The sequence below is a fragment of the Anarrhichthys ocellatus genome, unplaced genomic scaffold (genome assembly GCF_004355925.1).
Source record: "Anarrhichthys ocellatus isolate YVR2014 unplaced genomic scaffold, GSC_Weel_1.0 scaffold44, whole genome shotgun sequence".
In the NCBI taxonomy this organism is placed as follows: Eukaryota; Metazoa; Chordata; class Actinopteri; order Perciformes; family Anarhichadidae; genus Anarrhichthys; species Anarrhichthys ocellatus.
The window spans coordinates 530,184-545,186 of NW_022280074.1; the positions used below are offsets into that span (position 1 = coordinate 530,184).

Consider the following 15,003-nt stretch of genomic DNA (forward strand, 5'->3'; position numbering starts at 1 on the left):
TATGTATGTATGTGTATGTATGTATGTATATATATACATGTATGTATATATATATGTGTATGTATGTATGTGTATGTATGTATGTATATATATACATGTATGTATATATATATGTATATGTATGTATATGTATATATATATGTATATGTATGTATATGTATATATATATGTATATGTATGTATATATATATATATATGTATGTATGTATGTATATATATATGTATATGTATGTATATATATATATGTATGTATGTATGTATATATATATGTATATGTATGTATATATATATATATATGTATGTATATATATATATATATATACATATGTATGTATATATATATATATGTATATATATATATGTGTATATGTATATATATATATGTGTATATATATATGTATATATATATGTATATATATATGTATATGTATATATATATGTATATGTATATGTATATATATATGTATATGTATATATATATGTATATATATATGTATATATAACCACCTGGACTGGCTCCTTTCGATCATGAACGAGCAGTGGTTCTACTCTGAGCTCCTCAGCTTGTCTCTAAGTGTGTCGCTGCACAGAGATGAATATTATAGGTGAGGGTGTGAATATAGATTGACTGGTAAATTGAAAGCTTTGTGTGAAGGTGAAATGTTCACCATAATAGTCCAGTCATTGTTACTGACATCCACATATTGTGTCGGCGGGATTCGTCCTCTCCCTGAGGAGCTTCTGAAAAACTGCTTTTTATTTTCTGTCAACATGGACTCTGTTTGTCCAGACATTTAGATTGTCTGGACAATCCCTTTTGTAAATAAGTTGTGGGTACACTATATTACATGACCCTGTATCTAATTTATTACAAACGATGGAAATTAGAATACAACTTTGTCTTCTCATTTTGGCGTTCACAGTTTTTTTTGTTTGTTTCTCGCTTGTGCGATGTTCTTTAAAGGTCTTCACAAGTTGTGTAGATTAGTAAAATGTTCCAGACTTTTATAACTTCAGCGCAATGACGACATTCTCATGTCTGCGAGAGGTGTTAATACATGCAGAAGTCAGCTTGATTGCAGCTTTTAATTAAAGGGTGTTTGTGCATGTGTGTGTGTGAGTGTGAGAGAGAGAGTGCGACAGACACAGAAAGTGTGTGTGATCTCTGTCTGACCTTTTTAAAAGTGTGACTCCAGCTGGATTGTCATCAAGCTGTCTCTGACGTGATGCTGACACCTCACCTGCCAACTCACTTTCACCGCGGTGTGAGGGAGCGTGTGCGTGTGTGTGTGTGCGCATTCGTGACTCCACGCCAGCTCGTCTGCGCTTAAATTGGTATCGAGGCAGAAGCGGAGTGACAAAAAGCAAGAGGAATGGGGGTGGCGGATGAATGTACAGTGCAGCATGAGACAAATCTTTTATGCTGGCTGCTGGTCTGACATACGGTCTTCACATAATCTCCCCATAAGTATTGCTATTTTTAGCTCGACAAACTATCACAGAGTGTGGCTTCTTTTTACAGTCCACTTTCCCATATATTCTTCAGCCTGTGCCCTGGTTGATGTGCTTTTCATGTGAAATACAGCTACTTTGCATACGTTAACGAGCACAAGGGCTGATTTGAACTCTAGAACCTCTACAGAACACACACTGACCTAGAGTTTGAAATAAATTAACACTATTCATCTTCAGGGTTGCTTGAACATGTCTGCTTTGCCCAAGTTTGAGTGAAGCCAGAGGCTGCACCACCTCAAATGACCTGTAGCAACCGTTCACCTATATCTTCAATAAAATAAATGACTCCTCATGAAAGGGCCTGAGATCTTGTCAGGAATGATGTAGCATCTTGGCCTGTGATCAAAAGACCTGGGTGCACAGAAGACGATGAAGAGGAGCAGAGAAGCGGGCGAGGACCGATGCCACGCCGCAGGCAGAACAAAACGCCCAAGGCTGATTTAATGAATGGAGAAAGGCTCTGGCAACAAAGCTCCAGGAAGTTTTCATTTGTCCTAAAAGAAGATAACTCACTCAAAGTGGGACTGCCCCTGTGGACGTGGTACTATTTATAAAAAAAAAAGACAAAGGAGGTTGTGCGTTTCTGAAATAGCAGGAGTCTCGCACACTGTTCTCTAAGGACACCGAGTTTGGCTGTACCTCCTGAATGTGTCAGCCGAGTGCCTTCTCCTTATCATTAGGCCTGAAACCACTGTGTGCAGTGCCAAGGAATGTGCTTTAATGCACTTGGCTCGCATCAATTATTCATGAAACGCAGGTCTTCGTAATGATTGACGATCCAATGATTAGACGAAATAGACTGCGACTGGATATAGACCCTATAAGTCAGACAAGACAGAGAGTGCACAGTGGTTGAAGGAGGAGAGATAGATTCATAAACGTTGAATGTCTTAGAGCTGCTGCTTCTCTCGCCTGTTTGTCCTCTCTTTAAGTGATGTATTTGGACCAAACGGAACAGAGTTGTTACTGTATCAGTAGGATCCATCAATCACCAGTGGGATCTCAACTTTTGTAAGCTTTGCATTATCGGGAGTCTGTTGGAAGTCGCTGCACCTTTTTGTCCGGCCAAATGGTGTGTATGAAGCGGGAACTACGGTTGGCGATGTGAAAACGCATTGAAGTGCGAGTATCCAGCGTCATTTAGCGATTGCATTCCATCAGGCTGGGGCTGTCCAATGCAGGTGCTGTAATTCCAGATACAGATGTTGCTGACGATGATCAACAGGGGTTATTTAGCACAATAACATCTGAAAATGAGGCTGTTTCTCACCTAACATTGGCTATTTTCTTCATTAAATGTTGGAGAAAATTAGTGATATGAATGCCTTTTCTGTATTAAAGCATTACTTTATCATCGTCATGATCTAAATTTGCCATGTTTGTATATTGTGTGAATTCAAGTAATTACCTTCTATCTAAGTGAGTAGTAGTGTCGTGGTGAGGGAGTCGTGGTTAACTTTCCTAGTTAAGTGGTGTTAAGCATTAACTGTTGGCTGAACAAAGCACAAAGGCGCAACTGTTCTTACACATTGGATGAACCATAAAAGGCTACTTTATAATCTTTAGTATCCTGTTAATCTATAGATTAACTATAGAGCACCAAGTGAAGATATTTAGAGACACAGAATCGGTGGAATTTGTTGCCAATGAGAACATTGTATGATGATACCATGCCTTATCCTTTAAGGTTATGATATTGCATGTTTGTGTACTGCTGGTGTTCATAGTTGGACTGTGCCAGCACGAGGGGTCTCTTTCCAAGTGGAACCAATCATGTGCTCATGGTGGTGTAATATGTGCAGTGGATGAAAGTGGCACGAGTTATATTATGCTGAGGGACGAGAAGTGGTACGAGAAGGGAAAGAGGAAGGCAGCGGCATGAGTGTGTGTTTGACTTAATATTTTTGGTTGTGAATTATGGGAGTGTTTCAGCAGTAGGGCAACAGTGATTTATCAGTGGAAGCACTGCCAGTTAAAATCTGTTAAGGAGCAGGGGAGTGGGAGGATGAGAGCGGCATGCTAATGATGCTGCCACTGTTTCTTGCCATGGATGACTCACCCTCAATATGGGGGAGCTAACATCCACTGTGTGGGTAGCAACACATGCACACACACACGCACACACACACATGCACGTCTTGACATGGATGCAGATGTGGCAGTGATAACACTGCTGTGTTATCAGTTGGTTAAAACATGGAAAATGATAAGTTAACATCAGCCAACGAGCATCTTCTCTGTGACTGTGAGCGATGTGTAATAGTCACAAAGAGTCAGAGAGACATTTTTCTTTTGCTTGCTGGTTTTCAAAAGGTAAGAGACACACAGTTGTGTAACTCACTTGGTAATTGGCTTATACAAAACTCATGTGGGACATAATTTCATCTGCTTTCTCTGTCTCTAACACTCTTTCTCGCTCCCTCTCTCACACATACACACACAACCCTTGAGATGACAGTTGCCATCTGTGGAGTTATTGTTATCTTTTTAAACAGCCTACACATTGATTTCACAAAGTACTGACACAAAAACTTACTGACGAATAGCTGACGGCTTTTAGGTTTCATACAGAGAGAAAAAAAAATGCACTTACCACCTAGGTGTTATTAGCTTTTATTAGCCTTTTATAGCTTTTAGTGCAGCATTGTTTCATTTTTTTTTGGAAGAAATTAAATGGCAACCACTGAAAAGAGGTTAGATTTGACCAGAATTAATAGACGCCAGTGATTCTTGTTCAGCCATGACAAATCATCCCTGTTATTACGCTGACCTGTGACAAATGAAAAGTCTTACTCTTTCGGATTAAGCCTCTAATAAGCTGTGTATTAGAACCCTGAAATCAGAGAAAGCAAGCCCATCTCAGCCGAAGCATTTCTCCATGTTATTGCCATAATCATTTATATTAATAACTTTTGGAAACATTTTGGCTGTTATGTATCTCAGTTTCCGGGGCATTCATAAGTGTGTGCAGCTTTGTAGAGCTCACAAAGCTGCACAAACACTGCGTGCATACCCTCTATATATATGTGTGTGTGTGTATTTGAGCAGCAATAATGGCAGATATATAATCAATTGTAATGAGATATAATGTGGGTAATCAGAATTAAGAGGGGACATTATTAATTACATTGTCAGGACAAGTGTGAAAAGATACAATTATCCGATGAGTCATACAATCATTTATGTTTGTTTTGCTTATTATATACTTCAGCTGAACTCTTTGCCAGCTTGGTCACCACTGCACTGTCACATGAACATAAAGACATTTCCCGCTCAGTGAGATGATGATAATGACACGAAATAGCTGTGCAATTAATCAGATTAGACTCTATACATCTATGAGTTCATTTTCTTTACTAATGGTAGTAAATTCCAAATTCAGAGCATATCTATGACTGAAGAATTGCGCCCACTCGGCTCTCAACATGGTGGCAGCTGAGGCGGCTAGCAGCTAGCATTGCTAACAGCAGTGCAAACTATGACAGCAGTGCTGATAGAGCTAACACTGTTAACCTGGGGGGGAACCCATAGACTGCATGTCAGAAGTGGACGTAGTCGTTGAGATGTCACCCATTGGTTTGTGGACTGCAGTTTTGAAGCCTTGAGTTTGGCATTTTGGGCTTCGCCATCTTGGATTTTGGCTGTTGCCATCTTGGTTTTTTGCAACCAGTTAACAGAAGTGACCATATTTGGCCTTCAAAGGAGTGATGTAGAGACGCCATATATACGGCTCTGGTCGCAACCTGTCAATCAGAAGGTAGCCACGCCCCAAAGCGTATGCTGCTTTATTTTATGCTAAATGGCACCATCATTTACTCAATGGACACCATACTGTATTGAAGAGGACTTGATACTATTGTGATTGAGACCATACACTCATGTTTACAATGTTTACAGAGTTAATAAATCAAGTGAAAAAGTAGGGTCATTTTCTCATAGACTTCTAAACAATCTGATTTATTTTTGCAACCACAGGAGTCGCCCCCTGATGGCCAGTAGAGAGAATGCAAGTTTACGACACTTCATCATTGGCTTCACTTTTCAGGACCTGAGGTTGCGGCCCGGAGGAACTGGAGGGTTGAGATCTAATTATTTGTGGCCATCACCGACAAGTGAAGTGCTGCTTGATGCAGTGCATTGTGGGATTTAAGCAGAGCTGAAGCTTCTGTCTCAAGATATTTTTTTACTCGACTATTTGTCAGTTTTTGTGTGTGCAAAGTGAGAACAACACCATGAAGAAACTTCCTGGAGAGACTGTCTTTATGTGTGTCATTGTCTTCATATTTAAACTATTGTCTTGCCTGAGAGTATGAAACTAGATCTTCACAAGCTTTAGAAATGTTTTTATTAATTAATAGAAGATAATGAAAAGTGCTCACGTCCATTTACCCATAGTCCAAAGTGAGGTCTTCAAATGTTCTTGTTCATCTCCAAATTGTTTTGTCTGACCAAGAGTCCAAAACCCATAAAGTATTGTAGCCCCTGTCTCTGCTCGATGATGCCCTTTGGGCATCCAATATCAATTGTCTGTCAAAGCACTTTGTAAACTGCTATATAAATACAGTTGTTATTATTAGTAGTAGTATTGCTATCACAATATTGATAGCCGGTTCAGAAGCCCATATTGGGACTTGTGACCCTGTTATTGATTAGTGCCTCTAAGCCCTGTCAAGACCATTTATGAAGTCCCTGCTCGATGATTACAGGGTCAAGACCCATATTGTGCCTCAAGCTTCTTATGTCCCGGTTGGAGCTATTAAAGAGAGCTTGCTTTCCCACTTCATCTCCTGCCCTTTGAGCACAAAAGAAATAACCTTCAAAAACTAATTCATCCTCCTCTGAATATCGACACCCATTTTCCCCTGAAACTCGCACAATGACGCAGCAGCTGCCCGCTCCATTTCTCTTCCAACTGCGATTATTTCTAAATTCCCTCTAAATGACTCTTTCTTTCTTTTTTAGCAGTCCCATTTCATTCAAATGACAGTGTCCCCAACTAAATCAATTTTGCTTACTAATATGTCACCCTCACCCGTCTGCCTCCCACTGCCTCCCCCAGCAGTTGGACCGGTAAATTGAATCAAAGAGAATCTTTGTTGTTGCTCTTCGACAATGACAATGCAATTCTCAGGTGTGAATACCCAAGTGAGGAAATAATCTTCCACTTTTGTACTTCAGAGGTTGTTTTTGTCATTTTACTTTGGATTGAAATTCAGATGAGGGAAGGAAGAACAAAACCACCACCCTCCAAAATAAATAAAAGGCAAGAACGTGTGTAAATACCGTTCATGTGGACTGGAATCAAAAACAAACATTATGCACTACAATCTGCCACAGAAGTGCATTACCTGTATTTTCTGGAGAGTTTTTCTTTCCAAGATAAGATCTCTTTTTCTACCAGAGTAATCTGTGAGTTGCTGGCGAGCACTTCATCCCCAACACAGATTTCAAAGGAATATAGTTTTGTTTTCCTCGAGATTGCAGACATATTAACAATGTGGGTTTTGCAGTTTAAGAAACATTTCTGTTGTGGCTTCAAGGCCGTATTGGTATAAAGTGGGCTTGCTTCTCGATGCACTGCAGACTAACAGCCATGAGAGAAACCATCACGGATAATTGTGATGCACTGGCTTCGATGCATTTTCTCTCAGTTTATTGTTTTCCAACAGGAAATGGATGGTTAAGCAGAACGGTTAGTTTCCCGTTCACAACGCCCACACTGGGTGACTCGTGTCATTGTGAGACAAAAAACCCGCCACCGACTCTTCCCTTACAATGCACTGCTTTTGTTTACTCTGTTAACAAAGCTCTAAAACAAACTGCCTCCAAAAGCATGCAAATTAGTCTCACTCTGCCTCCCCCTTCCTTTTCCTTTTAATGACACAAACAGCATCTAGGCATGTTAGCCCCGAGGAACCTCCACTTTCTGTAACCCGGGTGTCAAGTGTACATTATGATCGCTGAAGGGACCATGTTGATCGGTTACAGCTGCTTGGTTTTAGCGGTTCGTTTTTTTTTCCAAAGCAAGATCTGGGAGAATATCAAAAATATGACATAAAAGCAGGAGACAACAAGCTTATGTGAGTGTGGAAAAAGAGAGAGACACACCCACGTGGCACCGGTGTGCTCGTCACTCACTAAAGTCCCTCTTCAGTGACTCTGGAAATGAAGTATAATTTAACTTGGGGGGCCATTTCATTGTTCCCTGTAAGCTTCTTAGCTCTAAAATATTCATATTTCAGGCGAGGGAGGAAGAAATCTGTGACGGCAGCAGACAGAGGCGAGCGGGAGAAGAAAGAGAGAGAGAGAGAGAGAGAAACTGACGGAGTGAGAAAAAAGTGCACTGAAATAAATGAAAGAGAATCTCGGAGGAGGGGTGTGAGGAGAGGGATGCAGAGAACAGAAAGCAGCACTTTAACTGATGTTCTCTTATAAACAACTTTCTCCCTGTCTTTCTTTATTTTCACTGTGAAACACTTCATGGCAGACCTGTCCAACAAGAGACAAAGCCATTTCTCTGTCATCTCTCCCAGCTCCGGCTGCAGGGGAGGAAGGAGGCGAGAGTAGACGGCGTAGGAACCGACACAATCGTAATTATAATCTGGATGTCACTGAAGGCAATTATTTACAGATATCCTGTCACACTTACGCTGCCTCTCATCACAAAATATTGTTGTTGGATAGGTCAATTCAAATACAATGTAATGCTTTGCTTAAAAAAAACCAGCTATATAGCCAATGTACATCAGCTGTATGAAAGACAATAAGGTAAGAAAAGGCTTTATTCAGCCCTGAGAAACATTCAGGCCAAGCTGCTTGGTATACATAAAAAAGACATTGTGTGTGCATATCTGAATACAATAGAATAGAATAAGGGTACAATTAGGAAACACTAGATTCCATCTTGCAAGACCCACATCTCTGTTTTTTCATGAACTCAAATAAGGTGTGGTGCTTTGCTCATTGACGCCTGTTTCCTTGGTTGATGACACAATCGAGCCAATCAGAGCTTTGTAGCCCGAATCCATGCTAAGCTAAACTAAACTGGTGACAAGCTTTGATGAGATCGACGCAGCTGCAAAGGTTGTTGCAACCAACAGCCGAGTCAACCGCTAAACCGATTTTAGAGCTTTCTCAATCAAAGACAACCTGCGTCAAAATTTTGCACCAAATTCTCGCAACGGGGCAGCTTGAGAGCGTCTTTTTGAATACTTTATGGGGGCCTAGAATATGTTCCGCTATTAAAACCATGTTTGCGGCCTTTGAACAAGCTAGATATAGGTCTATTTTTTCTTATGCAACACCTCCCCTTAACTGTATAGTGCACACAAAGGGATGCAATGTTTTATTTTCTCTGGTAAGTAGTAGTCATCCCACTCGTTACGGTGCATGCGGTTGAGTCTGGGATTGTGAGGGTACATCTTCGTCTTGGCACTCAGACGGCAAGCGCTAATTGAACAAAGCCTTAACCCATGTTATCCAGCTGGAGGACGGTTATTTAACACTCCTTCAGCAAAAGGAGAGCTGGCACAAGCTATAAGCAGTGCATTAGTGAGTCACCTCATCCTCCTTTTAGGTAAATAAAAAGTGAATGTACTTGGGTGGACCTATAGACGAGGTCTTGTGAGGCTCCATTTTGAAAACTTTAGCATATCAACTCTGATTTCCTTTTACCTGTGTGGCTTTTGTTGCTAGAGTTGTACAAATGTCTAACCAACATGGACTTGAGATGAGAGGAGCTTTCAGATATTTCTTTTAAGAGGAAACAGAAGATGGAAGGACCCTAATCTTTCATCGCCGAAAGAAAAATATGGTGCACCGCTGAGCACATATTGCTCGTTGCCTGTGAGTGAAAGAATGAGCGGCGATAACAAGAGGGTAGATATAAAGAGGCAGACGGGGAGAATGATGGAGTCAGTGCAGAGCTGTAATATTAGCAGCGCAGCGAGCTGTGCTGTATGTAGGGCTGTACAGTAGCCTGGCAGGCTCGGCTGCTGCTCCTGCTGTTGCTGCTTTAAAAGACAAACCCAAAGCTGAATTGATATGCTAATTTGATTGAGAAGCTGTGGGTGGATATGGAGAAGGTTTTCAGCAGCGAGAGGGACCGGCAGAGAGAGTGACAAGAAGAGGGAGCGAAAGAAAGGGAGAGTGGGAGTGAGAGATGTGATGGAGAGAGGGAGGAGGTTGAAATGAACCAAATGGGAAGGAGTGGGATGAGAGGCGAGCTCAGCGTGGCTCTGCACTTTCGGGGTTGGAGAGTTTACAGTCAATCACTGAGCTGTTGTCAGTCAGCTGTGCATTATAAGTGACAGCTGCACAGTCTGCAACAGCACCTCTTGACACATTCACTTGTTTTAAAAAAAATATTTGTTCATTAAAAGCTAATAAAAATGAAATAAACATTATGCAGATAAAATATGACATGCACTTATTTTCAACTTAATACTCTTATTTTCATATATTTTATCCATAATTACTATCACATTGTACTTACCAAAGCAATTGCTGAGATCGGGGAACTCCAAACCTCTTTATTTGTATGTAAAACTGACAATGTAACCGCAAACATTTTTAATAATCCAACAACAACGCAATAACAAGACTACAATTCTGGATAATTTATGCCAGCTTTTAGTACTTGACAGTTTTCAATACCAGCTACGGACACAGTTCGGTCTGCACCAAAACATAAATAAGGTTCGATACCCAGCCCTCATGTTGTTATTTTTACTGATGGGAACAACGACCGCAACTATAGCCATAAAACCCAAGTTAGAATAAACCATTGTTAACCATAACAATAAGACCATAACACATGCACTTTGGAGTCCCTAGGCATTTGATTTGACATAATTAATACCATTATGATGGTACAGGAAGTGTTTGGACTTGTATGTGGACCTTTGTAGGAAATAAGTTGTTTGTTTCTGTCAGAGGAACTGAGTTAAGTGCCACTTATTATTAAAGCCTGAAAGAATTTTCAGTTAATAGGATGCTAAATGTCTCCGAAATCATTGTGTAGTAAGAAGAAGTGCTCAGTGGAGTACCACAGCCGCTATGAGAACATTGTGAAGAGATAATTGGGAGAAGCTGTCATTGAGTCCTTGTCATTACTTCACAATAGATCCATAGATATGCCGTCATCCTTATTGTTCGTAACAAAACATGTATTTTTATGTACAATGTGTTTTCTTCATGTAGTACTTGAGATATCTTAGCATAGAAATAGACAAATAAATGGGATCAAAGTTCATTGAATCATTCTTCATATTTGGTCCACATTATCCAAAGTCATATTCACAATCCTTTGTCATTCTTGCATAATTTCTTGGACTGTCTCAATTACATTTTTTTTTTATTTTGTCGACTGATAGTTCGAGCAAAATCAGCACTTTAAATCTTGTGTTTACCAGAGATGTGTTTAAACGTTTCTGGGAAATACGTCATTCAGCATAAAAAAAGGCATAAAAAAACATTGACTAAGACCAAAACAGCCGATCAGACAACCATTCGACGAAGAGGGGGCAGCCCGAATAATTTCATGATATTTTAAAATACCATCAGGTGAGCTTAAAGTCTTGTGAATCTTAAGATGTCTGCCCTGTGCTTTGGATAATACTCTTCATGGCTGTGAAGGCAGGTCAAGTTCTTCCACAAAAGAAAGTAACCACAAAGTGGCGGAAAGCACACTGTTGTGTTCATTATTAACATATGCCATAGCTTTAAGATTTTCCACCATTATAAGTAAGGGGCCGGGCCTAAAACCAGGAAATACAGACCCCGATCAAAAGCACACAAACAAATGGTGATATATGTGTGGTGTGTTTTCTGTTTGTGTTGTAACTCTTCCTCTCACTGATTCTCAGAAACAACCAGGACCAGAGGGTCCTCTGAGAACAGTCGTCATCCAGGAAAGGAGGCTTCATGTCGGGGTCCACAACGGCTGGTGTTTCCTCGACAAGCCTCAAGTGGTGGTGCTGGAGCCCCTCGCCTCGGGGGCCAGAGGCCGATCCGACGGTACCTCCAAACAGAGCACCCTGGTCAAGGACAGGTGAGCAGAGGAAATGCGTGTTCAGTGAAGATGTTACTGTCGGCTACATCAGATGGTGGAGCAGTAATCTGTTCTCAGACAAAATTCACAGATGTGCGAAAAGTGATTTTGGGAGTGCTTATTTTTATAGTGTTTCATCAGACTCTCCCGCCGCTGGTCCGTCTGCTGGTAGGCAAGTGATGGAAAGTTTATCCTGGAAAGTCAGCACAAATGTTATTTTTCAAAAAGCTATAGGTTGGTATGAATTTCATTTGTGTATAATAGTGTTTGGGAGATGTCTGAAAAAAGTGAAACATTGCAGACTTGTATCTTATTCTTCCCTGGTGTCCATTTGTGTCATACCTTCCAAGATGTACGGCATATATTTGGTGCGTTTCACTTTCTGCCTTCCTCCTTCCTTATCACACATAGTGGGTGAAGATCAGTTATGTCATACAGTGGTGTCATCGTCTCATCATATAAGGAGACGGAAAGACATATATAAATATGAAAAAACATATTTAAGTGTACAGCTGTAAAGTTGTTGCCATAAATTAGAAAATGCCTTAATTATTAAGGCTTAATACAACCGTTCCTTGTTGAGCTGCTTCCATTGTGCCACACTTACAGGAAGACTTCAACACGCATGCAAACCTACAGGGCGTCTCTCCGTTTATTTTTTACCGCTAACAGAAAAAAACAACAACATTTTACAGGTTTTGTGAAACCAAAGTTCACAGGCTCGAGTTCCGCCTGGAAACCTTTTTCTAAGCACAATTAGCAACATGTGCTGAGGTTAGCACCACAAGCCCATCGGCGTGCGAGTCAGCGCAAATATGACTGCGGAGCTGAAAGGAAGTTACGGAGAGAGAGTTGTGTATAAGACGAGGATGATGCGTCGCCGTAGCTTCACCATTGTATCTGAATCTAAACACACTGAAAATGCTGACGCACATTTGACGGTGTCACCAAGATGTGCCGATCAACGAGGAAAGAACAAACTGGAGCCCAACTCATTATCCCTTTGTAAAGTGGTGAAGATAAAAAATATATTTAAGTTATTTTTATTCTAAAATATAGTTGGATAGTTAAAATAAGTATGTTTTTTGTTCCGTAAGGAGAGAAATAGTATATTGTTTGGGTGTTATGTTTTATTTGATACTTTTCATGCATAAATTGGTGACTTTGCAAAGGAAAACAAATCATGGCCAGAATGCACCAAATTTGATCTCCCAAACCCCGGTAAGTGATTTCATGCGTCTGGCAAGTAAAAAATAAATAAAAAGTTTTTCACTAAAAGGTTTGATGAGCATGAAAATTATGCGTCAAATACTGTGGCCTTTACATTCGCCATGTCATGTCAACCCAGTCCGACGTATTAAAAATGACACCTAATGAGGCAATATCATGTAGAAGACTGGTGTTCACCCCTCCAGTAAAGTTCAGAGACTTGCTCTAAAGCAGTTGTTGGCCCAACACCTTATTAAGACACGATTTACCCTCGTTACCCGTTTGTATCTATGTAGCTTTTATTAACCAAATTATAAATAGAGAATAAAGTAAAAGATTTGGGTTTGGGTGACTACTGATTTACAGAATGGCAAACAAAAAATAACAAATTTCCCTCTCTCCCCCCATGTTTGCTGTCATTCTCTACTGTCATACAGGGATGCACCGATCAGACTTTTTCTCTGCAACACAGAGATGAGAGCCCATCTGATACGTCTTTTCTTTTATCCCCAAATTTAAAATCGGTAAACCTCTCTGTGTGGACCTGGTTCAGACCAATCTGAAACACAGATTGACCAAACACAATGTATCGGTTGCTGCATGGATCAACGGTTATGTATCCATCAATTGATAAGGCCTTACGTCCCAACCCAACCCCAGCCTCATAATTTACACACTATTCCGTGCTACACAGGCTTCCGCCCTCATAAAACTGCTTTGCAATACATTCCAATACGTGCTAGTACTTGATAACCAATTGAGGCGGTACGGCTCCTGCTGCCTCTGCCCCTGGGTTTTATTGACACACCATCATAATCAATGCTAACCTTGTCCAAGTGGACGTGCTGATGTAAGTTCACAAGCGTCTGCCTTAGATCAGCGGTAAAACATGTGGATGGAACGGTTTTATGGAAACTGAAGCCCACCACCTGCACCACACATCACATAGAGATCATAAATCTCATATTAATTCCAGGGATGAGAAACACTTAACAAAATAAATGTATCATTTCAGTATGAAGGCACACTCAGAGCTTGGTCACTGCACTTTGCTAATGGCTCGGTAGCCACGTAGGTACACCAGCTGTCACAGACATCCCATCCCACTGGAAGTATTTCCCAACGTAAATGTTGAGAGCGAGCCAACCTTTGACCTCCACAAGTAAACAACAGCCAGCGGTTTCAATTAATGAGCTGTCAGTGCACATCAGTGAGTCATCAAGCAGAACTGCTTTGGGTTTAAAAAAAGAGCATTTTTCTCCAGACTGTATGCAAAATACTACAAATCAACATTACAACATGTAGCAGGAAAGCATTGGAGAATAGCTGTGATGTATAGCTTCATGTTGTTTTATTAAGATGCGGCTATTTCTCATCTTCATATTATTGTAAAGTCATAATTAGAATGCTTTTAATTGCACTGAATTTGTTATGCCTCAATGATGTCCACCGGGAAAAGTGCGAACGTGTGTGTTTGCGACAGTACTGTCTGCAAAATACGTAATTGATGAAAGCATAATGGTGTGCACACACATACTGTCAGTGGGCATCAATAGAAAAAGCCACTGCGTTCACTGGATGCATTGATTTTATTCTTCCACACCCTTTTGTCATTGTTGGGTCATTTATTTAAGCTGTGGCCCTCAGCCCGATTAGGTGGAATATATACTGTACAGTTTTGTGAAATAATAATGAACATGGACTTGTGGGTAAAGGGAATAATCCCACTATTAAATGAAGTCAAATATGCCAAAGAATATGCTGTAAAACTGTACAGATGACACACAGACTGTGAGAGATGATTGCCTTGTTTCAGTGCGTGTCTAAATCAAAATGTATTGTGTTTGCCACTTTCATCTGAGACACTAGATGATTATGTAGATGATTGTATGGGTGTCTTACAAGCTTGGGAGCGTGTGCACAAACACGGCAACGCATAATCGCCACAATCACATGCTAGCCGACAATCTGCGCTCAATTACTGTATTATACGAATAACAATCATCGCCATCGTCAAACTACGGCAAACATTATTTGTTCCGCACTTTTCCGAAGAAAAAGAAAGTGTTTGTGTAGAAGCTGTTCAGTGTGATAACAGGTCGGCAATGATTATGATCTTTATCTTTCTTTGGGTGCTGCCTTTGGGTGCTGACAGTCTTGTGCTATGCCTGGTGCTTCTTTCCTTGCGTCTCTCTCTCTCTCTCTCTCTCTCTCTCTCTCTCTCTCTC

General features: G+C 40.5%; 1 protein-coding gene and 1 long non-coding RNA gene across 4 annotated transcripts in view; one reads left to right on the forward strand and one right to left on the reverse strand.

The window, feature by feature from the left end:
* Window positions 1–15,003, forward strand: part of nphp4 (nephronophthisis 4) — a 175,802-nt gene that overhangs the window by 49,842 nt on the left and 110,957 nt on the right. For all 3 annotated transcript variants that reach the window (XR_004213504.1, XM_031868798.1, XM_031868799.1), the window contains one exon: window positions 11,382–11,566. Coding sequence is in view for 2 of the 3 variants with exons in the window: in XM_031868798.1 (XP_031724658.1) it covers window positions 11,382–11,566 (185 nt within the window). In the remaining variant the exon portion in view is untranslated. The remainder of the gene's footprint in view (window positions 1–11,381; window positions 11,567–15,003) is intronic.
* Window positions 9,994–15,003, reverse strand: part of LOC116395170 (uncharacterized) — a 13,238-nt gene continuing 8,228 nt past the window's right edge. Inside the window, exon 3 of the long non-coding RNA XR_004213505.1 lies at window positions 9,994–11,552. This is a non-coding gene — a long non-coding RNA (uncharacterized LOC116395170). The remainder of the gene's footprint in view (window positions 11,553–15,003) is intronic.